Consider the following 15720-nt stretch of genomic DNA (forward strand, 5'->3'; position numbering starts at 1 on the left):
AAGAGGGTGACCTGTCAGGAAGGAATGTAGACAATCTGGCTGCAGTAAATAAGACAACAAAAGATGGGTGAAAAACAAAAAAGGGAGAAAAAGTGTGGTATTGAAAAATAGTGGGAAAAAATTGCAGTCAAGTTTCTAAGGTCTAAAGTATCCTTAACTTCTCTAAATGATTGCTTTAAATATTCCCTTGGTATACATGCCACTGTCCAAGCAAACAGATTTAATAACTATCCATTTTATATCACATATGATATGCTGTTGTTTGTGTGCTTTTATTTATTTCTTTATAAGTTTCTCTGGACTTAGACCACCTCTGTCTGTCTCAATGTCTATATTTCTGTTAAAGTTGCATATAGTACTTTGTGCCTCTCTCTTAAGACTCACTTTTTACCTTGATTTCTATTTGCTCATCTACCATACTGTTTTCAGAAGGCATTTCTAGATTCTTAATTTTAATTATATATCTAATAGATCCTCTTTAAGTATTGGTAGAAAGAATAAATAAATGACTTACCAGTGGGAATAATTATACCTATAATCTTAAAAATAATATAAATCATATTTTATGATGCCCCTTTTTTATAGTGTAGCTTATATATGAAGTTGCATCATAGCAGAAGAAAACTTAGGAACAGAAACTGAATTTAACATCTAACAGTACAGTTTTACCAAATTTAAAAATGACTGAATTTTTCTGGTATTTCTGAATTTTCTGGTAATTTTCTGGTATTTCTCTAAATATTAATTCCTAACAATAAAATTACAAAAACAAAAGGTTTACAAAGACATGACAGTAGAGGAAAACAACACTTGATGCTATGCTAGCAGTGGCAAAAAGAAGCCAGAGAGCTCTCTCTTAATGGTATTTTTGGGTAGAAAAGAGTACATAAACATATAGCTAAAATTAAGTCTTAAAGAATAGACTAATCTAGAGATTCAAAATTTATATATAACATTCATTTTGGCTTGGAGAAATCTCAAAATAAATCAACAGACAGACTAACAGTAAATCTAATGTCTGGAAAAAATAAACAATAATTATTATATCCTGAATCATATTTGCTGCAGCTCTCAATTTTGTTTTAATAACTTGGTCTTGATGTGATAACTGCTCATATTTCACTCATGGAAATACTCATGAAGTCTTCCACCTGTTACTTACGTTCATCTGAGCTCAGTCACTAATACCAACTGGTTAAATACCAATATTTAACAGAAATATCAAATTATTCATCCTAATATATGCAATATAATATGCAGACTATAGTACATACAGAACTCATAAGAGATCAACTTACTAAGGAAATGTTTAGATTGGAAACTGCAGTACTAAGGCAAAGTGTAATATTGCAAAAAGAAATATTGCAAAAAAATTATGCAAGTATAAAGAAATGGAGAAATTGTGCTTTCCCAATGTCACAGAATTGCTAAGTCAAAAGACTATGTTTCCCAAGCTTCAAAGGACTACAGAGTCAAAAAATTCCCAAATAATAAAAGAATCTCCTAAAGGATACTGCAACAGGATGGTGAAACACCACAAAATACTAAGATTGAAATTTTACAATAAATAAATGCTGAGAGGCGCCTGGGTGGCTCAGTCGGGTGAGTGTCAGACTTCAGCTCAGGTCATGATCTCACGGTTCATGAGTTTGAGCCCTGCTTTGGGCTCTGCGCTGATAGCTCTGAGCCTGGAGCCTGTTTCAAATTCTGTGTCTCCCTCTCTGTGTCCCCCTCCCCCGCTCAAGCTTTGTCTGTCTCTCTCTCAAAAAGGAATAAACATTAAAAAAATTATTTATTTAAAAATAAGTAAATAAATGCTGAAAATTGAGTAAAAGAAAAGCAAACTGTTAGCTAGGAACATCAGCCTGAGCAGGCAGCATAGAATAATCAAATTCAAAGGCTACTGGATCAGTGACTTAACCAGTCAACACTACCCTGTCAAACCTTGGGCAAATCACAAATCTCAGCATTTTAATAATTTGTCTCAGGGAATGGAACAAACCCATTCTGATTCTAGAATGGTAATATTACAACATCCAATGGACCAGGCATCCACGTCCCCTTTCAACTAATGTTTGCAAATCAATCTCTTGAAACTAACTTTCGAAGAATATCTGGTTTTAGTTGGAAATTAGTGTGAAAGAAATGGGCACCTGCTCAGTACCTCTACATAGTGTGCTTAACAAAAAATACAACATAATAAAGTCTACCCCTTAAAATTCATTTCACAATGCACTTCGCTGTAATTATGCACGGTATGAATCAAAGCACAACCACACACAAAACACTTGGCATTGGTGCCACTAGCCATATAAACCATACTGATACCATGATGACTGCTCTGTGATCTGAAGCCTTCTTGATAATAGGCCCCACCCTCATTCTTTCCTTTTGTTTGACAGCACCCTTAAGTACATCCTTCAGATACACAACATTTTTTTTATCTGCTCTGGAAGTTTGACTATATCACATACCCATTCTCTCAGTTTCCTCCCTGGTGGTCTCCTAGTATGTACTCCCCAGCCTCTAGAGCTATAAAAGCAGGTTTTACAGGAAGTGGGGTGTGGAGATCTACCCGCCTTGCAGCCACCCAAGACATGCTTCTGTCCATAAGTCCCCTTAATAAAACTATTTCCCATCAAGCTGAACTTGCGGTGTTTTTCTTGGTCTTAGGGCTCCTTGGGTCTTTGAAGGTCATTCTGCATAAACTTCCATTTTACAGAAGAGCAGACTAAAATAAAATGTGTAGTCTTAAATCAGTTTGCAAATAAAAGGGATCTCCATTCAGATATCTAACAGGCATTCAAATTGATACATCCAAAACCAAACTCTTCAGCCCTCTACCATAAGTCTGCCCTTCCTGCAGTCTTCTACTTAGTTAACAGCAACTCCATCTTGTCAGTTGTTCATGTCATGACCACTCTTTCTCTCTCAAGCCACATCTTATCTGTCAGAAAATCCTGTGGCTCTACCTTTGAAATACATCTAGAACCTTACTATATCTCAATAAGTCCACTGCATTGACCTAGGTCCAAGCCAAACCCTTTCTCACCTGGATAGTTAACACATTTATTTATTTTTAATGTTTATTTTTGAGAAAGAGAGACAAAGCACGAGTGGGGGAGGGGCAGAGAGAGGGAAACAGAATCTGAGGCAGGTTCCAGGCTTTGAGCTGTCAGCACAGAGCCCGATGAGGGGCTCAAACCCACGAACCTTGAGATTATGACCTGAGCTGAAGTCGGATACTTTTTTTTTTTTATATGAAGTTTATTGACAAATTGGTTTCCATACAACACCCAGTGCTCATCCCAAAAGGTGCCCTCCTCAATACCCATCACCCACCCGCCCCTCCCTCCCACCCCCCATCAACCCTCAGTTTGTTCTCAGTTTTTAACAGTCTCTTATGCTTTGGCTCTCTCCCACTCTAACGTCCTTTTTTTTTTTTTTTACCTTCCCCTACCCCATGGGTTCCTGTTAAGTTTCTCAGGATCCACAGAAGAGTGAAACCATATGGTATCTGTCTTTCTCTGTATGGCTTATTTCACTTAGCATCACACTCTCCAGTTCCATCCACGTTGCTACAAAAGGCCATATTTCATTTTTTCTCATTGCCACGTAGTATTCCATTGTGTATATAAACCACAATTTCTTTATCCATTCATCAGTTGATGGACATTTAGGCTCTTTCCATAATTTGGCTATTGTTGAGAGTGCTGCTATGAACATTGGGGTACAAGTGCCCCTATGCACCAGCATTCTTCTCGAAACTAGAACAAGCAATCCTAAAATTCATATGGAACCACAAAAGGCCCCGAATAGCCAAAGGAATTTTGAAGAAGAAGACCAAAGCAGGAGGCATCACAATCCCAGACTTCAGCCTCTACTACAAAGCTGTCATCATCAAGACAGCATGGTATTGAAGTCGGATACTTAACCGACTGAGCCACCCAGGCGCCCCTTGTTAACACTATTAATTGGACTCCTGCTTCTGCCCTTGTCCTCCTATTATTTATTTCCCACATAGCTGCAGAGTGATCCTTGGCTCAAAGCCTTCCAGCGGCTTCCAACCTCACTCAGGGTAAAAGCCAAAGTCATTACAAGGCCCCACAAGGTCTGGCCCTATTTCCTCTTTGACCTCATCTTCCCTCATTCCTCACTCTACTTCACTCATGTTGGTGGCCTATATTTCAAAAGTGACAAGCAATCTTCCACATCTGGATCTTTGCATTTGCTTCCACCACCTCTTTCATATGTTTTCTCAAATACCACCTTCTCAATTAGGACTTCTTGATCACCAGATTTAAAACTGCAAACTCCAGGGGCGCCTGGGTGGCGCAGTCGGTTAAGCGTCCGACTTCAGCCAGGTCACGATCTCGCGGTCCGTGAGTTCGAGCCCCGCGTCGGGCTCTGGGCTGATGGCTCAGAGCCTGGAGCCTGTTTCCGATTCTGTGTCTCCCTCTCTCTCTGCCCCTCCCCTGTTCATGCTCTGTCTCTCTCTGTCCCAAAAATAAATAAACGTTGAAAAAAAAAATTTTTAAAACTGCAAACTCCAGGCACCTAGGTGGCTCAGTCGGGTTAAGCGTCTGACTTTGGCTCAGGTCATGATCTCACACACGGTTCGTGAGTTCGAGCCCTGCGTCGGGCTCTGTGTTGGCAGCAGCCTGCTTCAGATTCTGTGTCTGCCTCTCTCTCTCTGCCCCTCTCACGTGCACACACACTCTCTCTCAAAAATAAACATTAAAAATAAATAAAATTGCAAACTCCATCCCTACCTCCCTGCACTTCCTATCCACTTTCCCTGTGTTATCTAAAAAAAAATTTTAAGTTATTTATTTATTTATTTTGACAAAGAGACAGAATATGAGTGGGGGAGGGACAGAAAGAGGGGGGACAGAGGATCTGAAGTGGGCTCCACACTGACAGCAGAGCAGCTGATGCAGCACTCGAACACATGGAACTGTGAGATTATGACCTGATCTGACGTTGGAAGCTTAACTGACTAAACCACCCAAGGCACCCTCTGTTATATTTTTTTTTTAGACTGAACCACCCAGGCACCCCCCCACCCCCCACTGTGTTATTTTTTAAAATAGCACTTGCCACAAACTGATACAATGTCCTTCACTTTTTTATTATCAGCCTCCTCTGATTAAAATGTAAACTCTACTGAGGGCAGGGATTCTTGCCACAGCAGTATGGACTAGTACCTGGTACAAAGTAGCACTTAGTAAATATTTGTTAAATAAACAACTGTTACATATCTAGTGTCAAAATCAACAGTATTGGAGGTTATTTTTTTTTAAATACTGTCAACTTAAGTAACTAAAAATTACTTTTAAAAAAGTCACCAAACTGGGGCACCTGGGTGGCTCAGTCGGTCAAGCGTCTGACTTCAGCTCAGGTCATGATCTCACAGTTTGTGAGTTTGAGCCCCGCATTGGGCTCTGTGCTGACAGCTCGGAGCCTAGAGCCTGCTTCAGATTCTGTGTCTCCCTCCCTCTGTTCCTCCCCCCACTCACACTCTGTCTCTGTCTCTCTCCAAAAATAAATAAAGATTAAAAAAAATTTTTTTTAATCAGAAATAAAAAAAAATCACCAAACTTACAAAGTAAATTTATTTCTAATCCTAAAAGGTAATAATTAACTCTATTTTTTTCTCAGTTGACCAATCCAAGTAAATCAAACCTCGCAAATTTCATATGGCAGTAAAATTCTAGAAATCAGCTATATTTAGTGATCCTATACCCAGATAGGAATTGCTGAAGATTCCTAAGAGGTGAGACCGTGTCATACCCATCTTTGTATCTCCAATGCCTAGCATTCAAGGATATGATAAACATAAACTCTCAAAATTATTTATTGAGTTTTGCCATAAAAGCGAACGATGTAATTACCCCATCAATAAGTATACAAAATTATCATTCGAAAAATAATATGATAGTCTAAATAATGTTGTGTTTCCTCTTAAGAATATTTAATTCAGGAATGATTCCAGACCTAGCAGTAATCATCTCCAATTATATGCACCTTAACTTCTCTTCAGCAATTCAGTTCCATGGCCTTAATGAATACCTTGCCCTAAACTAGGTCTAATCCTCCTCTAAAATTTTGAACTTTAATATGACACTTTCAGACAAAACCCCCAATCCTTCCAGTTCTCACATTTGTTTTCCTCAACTGCTCTCCCACCAGATAAAATTTCCAATCCTTTGATGGTTCTTTCCAGACTATCAGCTACTGCTTCCCCCTTTTCTCCCCCACATAGTTTAAGTTAGTCCACGAATACACTGTGAGGCACCCTAAACTCTCTATCACCTTGCCATTCAGTCACAAGATCTGGCAAGTGTTCGACTATTCCTAATCTCCCTAACAAATATTCCAAATATTCAACAATCTTCTCAAACCACTCTATTTGCTCCTTCCCCTTAGTTTAGGGAACATATCTTGTTGAGACTATCCAGTGGGTTCTCCTACCTAGATCCTTGGAACTGGCCTGGATCTAATCCCTTTCCAAGTATGGCCCATAAATTCTGCGGGTACTGATATCCTTCTAATACATTACTTTTCCACTTAAACAGAGACCCTCTACAGACTCTATATTTCCACCCCAGTTGACTGCTAATGAACCCTGGATTGCAAAAACCAAACTGATAACCAAGCATTTTTAATGATCATGTCCCTCTTTTGTCCGGAATTCTTTATTAGCAGTCACCTCCTGGGATGAAGTTCAATTTCTTTTATATAGCAAATAAGACCCTCTGAAATCTAATTTAGTTCAGTGTCTATTAAAGACACCAAATGGAACTGCAAACCTGACTCAAAATAGGGCTCCCTATGACTGTATCTTTGCTTTATGACCCTTTATCTTTGTTACTGATCCACGGGCAAGTAGAAGTGGGCCAAACAAATTCTCTCCCCCAAGAATCTAAAACTTGACACGAAAGATCACAGATTAGGAGTTGTGAGAGGTGGAAGCAGTAGTTTTCAACTGAGAGAGATTTTACTCTCAGGAGACAATTGGCAATGCCTGGAGAATTTTTCATTGTCAAGGCTGTGAGTGCTACTGGCATCTGGTAGAGACCAGAGATGCTGTTAAACATCCTACAAAAACAGGGCAGCAATTCACAACAAAGAATTATCTTATCCAATGAGGTTTTAGGAGCTAGTTAAGGTCCTGCCTTTCCCACACTTTGTGACCCATGCCAGAAGCTTTCTGTTACATTTCCCTTATTACCTAAGTTGGAGGTTTTTGCTGTTTGCAGACAAAATGACCTTAAGTAGCACAGTACCTTAGTTCAATCATCTGACACATTTGTATACTTCAAACCAGTTTCTCAACCTCAAAACTATTGACATTTGGGCCAAATAATTATTTGTTGTGGGGACTGTGCTATGCACTACAGGATGTTTAACAGCATCCCTGGCCTCTACACCCCCCCAAAAAAAGTTGTGACAATAGGAAATGTCTCCAGACATTGCCAAATGTCCTTTAAGGGGCAAAATCACCTCTAATTGAAAACCACAGCTTTAAACTTTATACAAAGACTCCACCCATGTGTGGTCAAAGTCCGTCTTCCGGGCTCTCACGTCCAGTAAACCTTGTGTCCAGCACAAGTTGGTATAAGCCAAAGGGAAAGCATGGGGGGTGGGGGGGAGAAGGGAAAAGGGAGCATTTTAAGTTTGTTTATTTTGAGAGAAAAAGAGAGCTCAAGCAGGGGAGGGGCAGAAAGAGGGAGAGAATCCCAAGCTCTATCAGTGCAGAGCCCAGCCAGGGCTCAAACCCACAAATTCCAAGATCATGACCTGAGTCTAAACCAAGAGTCAGAAGCTTAACTGACCCCAAAAAAAGGTGGGGGGGGGGCGCCTGGGTGGCTCAGTCGGTTGAGTATCTGACTTCAGCTCAGGTCATGATCTAGGTTCGTGAGTTCAAGCCCCACATCAGGTTCTGTGCTGGTAGCTCAGAGCCTGGAGACTATTTCATATTCTGTGTCTTCCTCTCTCTGCCCCTGCCCTACTCATGCTCTCTCGCTCTCTCTCTCTCTCTCTCGCTCTCTCTCAAAAATAAGTAATGAAAAAAAATTTTTCTTTTTAAAAAAAAAAAGAAGCTTAACTGACTGAGCCACCCAGGCACCCCAGGAGAAGGAGCATTGTATCTGAATCTTCCCTACTCCTTTTCAGGTCCTGGCTTAAATATACTATTTTCCATCTTCCAGCTTCTATGTTCCTCCTCTTCTCCTTTGCTCTAGCATACAAGTACAAATGCCACATTAACAGATAATGAGGCCTTGAAAGGTAGCTTTTGTTCTTATTTCCTTTCTTATATTTGTTATAACTTTTCTTTAGAACTCTCCGTTCCCTTGGGGGAAAAATCCTCTCCTGGAAAAGACTCCAAAATATATTCTGTGCTTGTTATAGTATGAAAGATCACTGTAATTTCTCTTCAAAGACTTTTCCTGTTTCACTTCTCTTAAAATGTAACTAGTTCAACCCCCCCTCCCCACATACTCCTTGCCCTCTCGGCCTTGCCCTTGTGCGCGCTCTCTCTCTCTCTGTTCAGTTTCAGATCCGTTCCAAGTACATAACCAATTTCATTAACAATGCAACACATAGTTGGTTTACAAACTAAACAATTAGGCAGGGACAAGTATACAGACTTAACACTTCTCAAATAGTTTAGCATTTTCTTAAAGCATTTATTAATCTCTTAAGAATTTCTCTTCTAGGGGCGCCTGGGTGGCTCAGTCGGTTGAGCATCCAACTTCGGCTCAGGTCATGATCTGGCAGTGAGTTCGAGCCCCACAATGGGCTCTGTGCTGACAGCTCAGAGCCTGGAACCTGCTTCCAGATTCTGTGTCTCCCTCTCTCTTGGCCCCTCACCCACTCACGCTTCGTGTCTCTCTCTCAAAAATAAATAAATGTTAAAAAAAAATTTTTTTTTAATAATTTCTCTTCTATACTTTTCTCATATACCAGAGTCTCAAGTTCCTATATCTGGGTAACACTTTTTTTTTTTAAACATTATTTTACTTTTTAAGTTTATTTTTTGAGAGAGAGAACCTGTGTGCACAAGTGGGGGAGGGGCAGAGAGAGAGAGGAAGACAGAGGATCCAGAGCAGGCTCCCAGATGACAGCAGAGAGCCCCATGCAGGGCTTGAACTCACAAACTGTGAGATCATGACCTGAGCACACCAACACTGGTTTTACTGTTAAAATTTCACCATACTTCAATCTCAAGGCTCAGAGTAAGTATTCTCTTTTTCCTGTTGGTTTCTATATAGTCTTTTTCCTTATTAGAAGACCCCATATAGAAAGGGTCATTTTCCTAGTCCTTCCTTTCCAGGACAACAAAGGCATATTTATTCAATGATTCAATTACCCACTGCCTCCTCAAACCACAAGGAAAGTGGTCATACTCAATACCTGTGATAATATTGGTGGCATATAGTCTTAGTTAAGAAAATGTGAGGGAAAGTCAATGCTTTGGTGCCATTTATTTAAAAAAAAAAAAGTTGTTGAGTGCCTATGTTATGCTAGACTTAAACTCCCTGCCACCATGTAGTTTTACATTCAAGTGGAGAAGACAAAGACCAAGCATATATATGGGCAGAGAAGAATGGGAAGGGTGGTCACATAAGGCCTCCTTTGAGAAGATGTCATGAGGGGCATCCACTGGCCATAAGCAATGTCTATTATTGGAAGGTAATGTGTTGTTCTATTTCCTGTTAAACATTATTAAACTGTCCACCGATTATTATATCAATATAGAGACATCTTTATTACTGAATAAGTTGCAAAATTAAGCTTGACCCAAGTAATTTCAAAAGTTCATCACTACTTGAATAACTGTAATTTATTATAATATCCATCTCGTTTCACCTATTGTCCTTTAAATTCATAAGAAACTTTATTTTTCTTAAGAGTTAACAGTAATAGCAGTAAGATTAATACATTAACCAAGAATATGAATTTGACACTCTTCATTTATCTCAGTTAAGTTTTGAAATATGAAATAACTAAAAAATCAAGTGTTTCAAAAACTCATCTCTGTACTCAGCCATAAAAAAGAATGAGATCCTGCCATTTGCAACAACATGGACCGAGAAGGTTTTATGCTAAGTGGAATAAGTCACCCAGAGAAAAACAAGTAACATATGATTTCACTTATATGTGTAATCTAAAGAAGAAAACAAACAAAAAGCAGAACCAGATCCATAAATACAAAGAACAAACTGATGGTTGCCAAAGTAAAGGCTGGGGGATGGGCAAAATAGGTGAAGGGAAGTGGGAGGTACAAGCTTCCAGTATGTAATGAATAAATCACAGAGATGAAAGGCACAACATAGGGAATTCGGTCAATGGTACTGTGATAACGCTGGATGGTGACAGATGGTGGCTACGCTTGTGGTAAGCATAGCATAACCGATAGAGTTGTCAAATTACTATGCTATAGACCTGAAACTTTTTCACATTGTGTGTCAACTCGAAGTCGAAAGAGAAAGAAAAAAGAAAGAAAAGGCAAAGGTGAAAAAAAAAAAAAAACCCTCACCTCTGAAAATATCATTACTAATTACCTCACAGCTATTAGAGATCATACAGATTAAAAAGTACTAAGAACCTAATTCTGAATGTGTATTCGTGGTCTCTTTTGTGAAGTAAGCCATCACCGTTGCTATTAATTTTTAAGAGTCTTTCTCAACTAGAGCTCTACAAGAGAATTAAACTAACGCCCTAAGCCACTCACTGACTGAATTAACTTTTCTCCCATGCACCTGGAATGAAACTAGCTATGTACCATCATCCTTGGAAGAGGAAGAGGACAAATCATTTTCTGTAGTTCTGAATTTTCTCGTGAAACAGAGTATGACAAAGGCTGAAGGACATCTGATAAGTCAGACGTTACCTAAATAATAATTAAAAGGCAAAGATAAAACTTTTCCAAAACAAGGTAATTCAGTACCGGACCATAAGGTACAACATAAAAACTTTCCAATTAATGCTAATATTCAGAAATGTATATTCATAAATGCTGCTATAATTTGCTATATTTTAAAAAACGATGTTACATTCTATTCAATGTTTTAAGCAAAGGAAACATTTGCTGATTCACAGAAATATTGATTTTATTCCCCCAAATACAACCTGTGGTACTCAATGATCTGGAGAATCAAGAATTGTCTTTACCATATAAACATACCAGTATACCCAAGTTCTCTCCTAATATCATTAACTTACTAATAACAGAGAAAAGGGCCATAACCAAGTGCTTTGAATTCGCTGTTAACAAGTTGGAAACAAGATCCCACATTTAGCCTGTGTCTTGAGACAAATATGGAGAAGCCAGAAGTAACAAACTGCCAGCTTTACTGAGTCATGTTTCTGACTAAAACCGCGTTATGAAATGGAAAGAATGACAAGTATTGTGTTTATCACCGCAGATGTTGAATCCCTGAATTCACAGACCTCAAATTTTAAAAAGCAAAAAACTGTTTTTGCAAGAATGATGTGGAGCTAAAACGATTCCAGAAAGAACTTGCCAAAGCTGAAAACTCTGGCTATTTACCTAAAACAAATCCTAACTGTGCAAACAGGCACACCCTCTAATGCATCAGAGCGGGCCGGCGAGGTGGGGGTGAATTCAGAAAATAACAAGGTTAACGTTTCACGGACACGACAAGCCTCAGCCCAAAGAGTCCACACTGCTCCAGACGCCCTCGGTTAACGGAACCGCTCTGCCCCGAAGGGAGCCGAGCACCGAGCTCGGGTTCACGCTGCCACAAAAATCAACCCCAGCCTCCGCACAGGACCACCCAAGCGGGGTCCCCGGGACGCCCCCAGACGCCGCGTGGGGGAACGATCTCAGCCCGATGCCTCCCCCGGCCGCCCTCCACGCTCCTCTGCTAGCGGGGTTGGGGAGAAGCCGTCCAAGGGGCCGACTCGCGAGGCCGGCGCCGGACGCCGCAGGCGACGGGAGATCGGGGCGGCGAACCCAGCCTCGGCTGGATCCGGGAGCTCAAGAGTCGCCTCCCACACGGCTGCCAGTCCCCGCCGCCCCCGAGGCTGCAAGCAACCTCCGGTGCCGGCTAGGGCGGAGGCGGACTGGCCCCCACCCGACACCCGAAGCTCTTGCTGACCTGGAGAGGTGCTTCAGGATCTGTTTCTTGATGAGCCCAGCCATGGTGCCGGGGCAGGAGGCGCCGCTCTCTTTCTGCGGTTCTCACTGCCTCCTCTCTTCGTGGCTGCCTCTTCGTTACCCGGGCTAACCCGGCCGGAGGAGAGTCGCCTGAGCGCTCACGCCCGGGAGAGACCGGACGCCCCGGCCGAGGCCACAGCCGCCGCCGCTGCTGCGGAAGACCGGGAGCATCGCGTTCAAGCCTCCGTGGCTGCCGCCGGCGCCATCTTGGCTGCAGCATCACCTAAGCGACCTGGGGGAGGGCGGGGCGGCGCGGACTCCGCGCGGGGCGGAGCTAGGCGGGCTCTGGCAGGCGCAGGAGGGGTGCTGCCCCGCCACCCTTGCCCGGGGCTGGGCGTGCGTCCTCCGCTCCCTTGACGCCACTGGGTGTTTCGACTCCCAGTCCCGGAACCTTCTTGCGCTTTACAGCCCTCCCTCTCCACTCTCTGGTCTTGTTCCGGTCTCCATCACCAAGTGTTCCTTCCACATCCTACTCGTCTTTCATTTTTCATAATTTACTCCACAAACTGCCCTGCATGCATTGCTCTCTACCTGCTCTACTCAGCTTTCTTCATATTCTTGCCTCAGTTTCTTCCCCTTTGCTAAGATATACTGCTCCCTCCTTCCCCCCACCCCTCAATGCTATAATTTAATGTTTCCTCTGGCGATTCCAATCCTAAGGGAAGTAAAAGTTGACAACTTATCTTAAAAGATTCCAGAACCTAGGAATTAGAAGTCCTAAATTCAAGTCCTAGCTATATTTTATTCTAGCCGCATTAGGGTGGAGAAAATAATTTCCTTACTTTTCGCTTTGGTTTAATCATCTATAAAATAGGTTAATGTATTCCTTACTCATCTCTTTAGGTTGTTGTACCTAAGGAAATCAGAATGTAAAATTTCACTTGAAAATTTCTATAAAAAGAAGGAAATTCCTGAAGTAGGGGGAACTATTACAGCTCTGAACTCCATCCTTCCTCCCCCTCAGCCTTAAACCAACATTTTCTGAGGTGAAAATGATCACCCAGTGATGTCTAAAGGAGGGAAAGAAATTAGACTACCTCTCAGGAATGTATCAGGAAGAATGTGGTTATGTATGGAGGAGTGGGGATAGTTCTCACCTAGTCTAACAACCTGGCCTTTTTTAAAGAGGAAAGGAGATAGTGGGTTGACTATCATGCACTATAACCTAAGCACTATTCAAGTATCTAGGATTACCTAAACAAACCCCTCCAAAAAAACTATTGGGGGGGGGGGCACGAAAAAACCTGTTCTGTCATGAAAGAGTTAACAGCCTAGCAAGGTCTTAGTGCTAAGACCTTGAGCTATGTCATTAGTCTATGGGCCAAGTGGTATCTCAGCCGTTTTGTAGCTATGTAGACTTGCGGAAATCATTTAATCTGTCAGCCTCAGTTATCTCATCTATTGGAAATAATATTAAAACTTTCTAACTCAGAACTTTATGAGGTCTAAATGAGATTATGCATATAAAGTTTTCAGCAAAGTGCTCCGCACATGACAAGCTCTTAATAATGTCATTGTTATCATTAGCATTGTTGAAAACAGAAGCAAAGTGTGTGAGAACACAAAGGAAGAAATGATTCCTTCAACCTTGAGTCATTGACGGATTTACAGTGGAGATGTTATTTCAAAAATGAGACTAAATCAGCCCAATGTGTTACCAGAACAGACCTTGAAGTCCAAGATTTGTATATAAAATCTAGCCTTGCAGATTTTTAGCTATGTGATTGTAGAAGTATGGAAACTCTCAGGCTCTATGATAGTTGTTCTGAAGATTAAACCAAGCTAATGAAGGTTGAGTACTTAAGATGAGTGCCCGACACAATAGAATGGAAGCTATTATTATTAATTCACTACCTAGAAGAGGATGTTTCAAGCAGGTGGGAGTGTCAAAATTCATGGCTTATAAATGGCAAGTGGCTTACTGTTGTGGCTAGACAAAACCTGGATTCCTTTTCAAAGTAATACGAGGGGCACCTGGGTGGCTCAGTTGGCTAAGCGTCCAACTTTTGATCTCAGCTCAGTTCTCGATCTCAGGGTCGTGAGTTCAGGCCCCATGATGGTCTCTGCACTGGGTATGAATCCTACTTATAAATAACTAAATAAACAAAAAACCTGAAAGTAATAAGTGTCAAAGAATCTCACAGCTTAATAACTCTAGTTATAATATTTTTTAAGAAGTTCAACTGAGGGGCGCCTGGGTGGCGCAGTCGGTTAAGCGTCCGACTTCAGCCAGGTCACGATCTCGCGGTCCGTGAGTTCGAGCCCCGCGTCGGACTCTGGGCTGATGGCTAAGAGCCTGGAGCCTGTTTCCGATTCTGTGTCTCCCTCTCTCTCTGCCCTTCCCCCGTTCATGCTCTGTCTCTCTCTGTCCCAAAAATAAATAAACGTTGAAAAAAAAAAAACTTAAAAAAAAGTTCAACTGAGCAGATCTGAGAATTTAATTGGCTTTATTAAGCAATTCATGAATGGAGGATCATCCCACATAGCAAGTAGAAGGAAGATCCCAGGAGAGGAGTTATACAAAATGGGAAGTATTTATAGGAAGGAAGGTGAGGCAGAAAGCTATTAGCAAGAAAAGAGAGAAAGAAAGGGAGAAAGAAAGAAAAGATTGTTTCAGTCAAGGTCACCTTTCCTTAGAGGGAAAGGCAGAGAGTCCTATTAGGTGGATTACTTTATCTTGGGGGAGGGGAGTGGCAGGTGGAAGGACCTCCTGAGTAACAGATTACCTCATTGGTGCAGACCAGAAAATTCCAGGCTAATTGGCTTAAAATTCCACACCTAGAGAGGTTGAAACTGCAATTAGGTCTTGGTTTGCTGTGGGCAACTGACTCTACCTTGAGCCTGTGGTTTTCTTTTCAATATCTTTTTACTGAGAAAATGCATCTTCAATTTTTCTCTCCCTGGATTGAGAGAACATATAACGTCACAAAACCACTACAAATTCAGTGTTTTATATTAGTTAACATTTCTCTTAATTGCTTTTTAATTATTAAAGTATAATTTCTAGAAAGTTAAAAACATGACCGTCAGACAACTATATAATCAAGGTGCACCAAAGATTTATTAACTCATATTAACTCAAAAGCCAACAAAATAGGATATAGAGCTAGTTCACTCACTAACATGACTTAAATAAATCTGCTGCACCTGTTTATTATGTACCTATAGCAAAGTCATATTTTTAACTCTTTTATTTATTTTATTTTATTTTTTTAATGTTTATTTATTTTTGAGAAAGAGAGAGACAGAGCACGAGCCGGGGAGGGGCAGAGAGAGAGGGAGACACAGAATCCGGAGCAAACTCCAGGCTAAGAGCTGTCAGCACAGAGCCCCATACGGGACTCAAAATCATGAACCGTGAGATCATGACCTGAGCCGAAGTCGGACGCTTAACTGACTGAGCCACCCAGATGCCCCTTAAGTCTTTTAAGATTATGTAAGCAGAAAGAGTTAGGAGTGTCTCGAAAAAGACAGACATAACTTCCTTCACATAAGTCATTCTAGCCTCCAAGCCATCTTCTGAAAGAATA

At 41.1% G+C, this 15720-nt stretch overlaps 1 protein-coding gene across 3 annotated transcripts in view; it reads right to left on the reverse strand.

Moving 5' to 3' along the window:
• Positions 1–12380, reverse strand: part of BLTP3B (bridge-like lipid transfer protein family member 3B) — a 109990-nt gene extending 97610 nt beyond the window's left edge. For 2 of the 3 annotated variants that reach the window (XM_047067420.1, XM_047067421.1), the window contains exon 1: positions 12132–12379. In XM_047067420.1, the coding sequence (XP_046923376.1) occupies positions 12132–12175 (44 nt within the window). In that variant the 5' untranslated portion in view covers positions 12176–12379. Of the gene's footprint in view, positions 1–12131 lie in introns of all 3 variants that reach the window. The other variant, XM_047067422.1, reaches the window with a different exon arrangement.
• Positions 12381–15720: the final 3340 nt, after the last annotated feature.

Source organism: Lynx rufus, unplaced genomic scaffold (genome assembly GCF_022079265.1).
Source record: "Lynx rufus isolate CCGP_SWC_20201006 ecotype Redwood Valley unplaced genomic scaffold, mLynRuf1.p SCAF_7, whole genome shotgun sequence".
Taxonomy (NCBI): domain Eukaryota; kingdom Metazoa; phylum Chordata; class Mammalia; order Carnivora; family Felidae; genus Lynx; species Lynx rufus.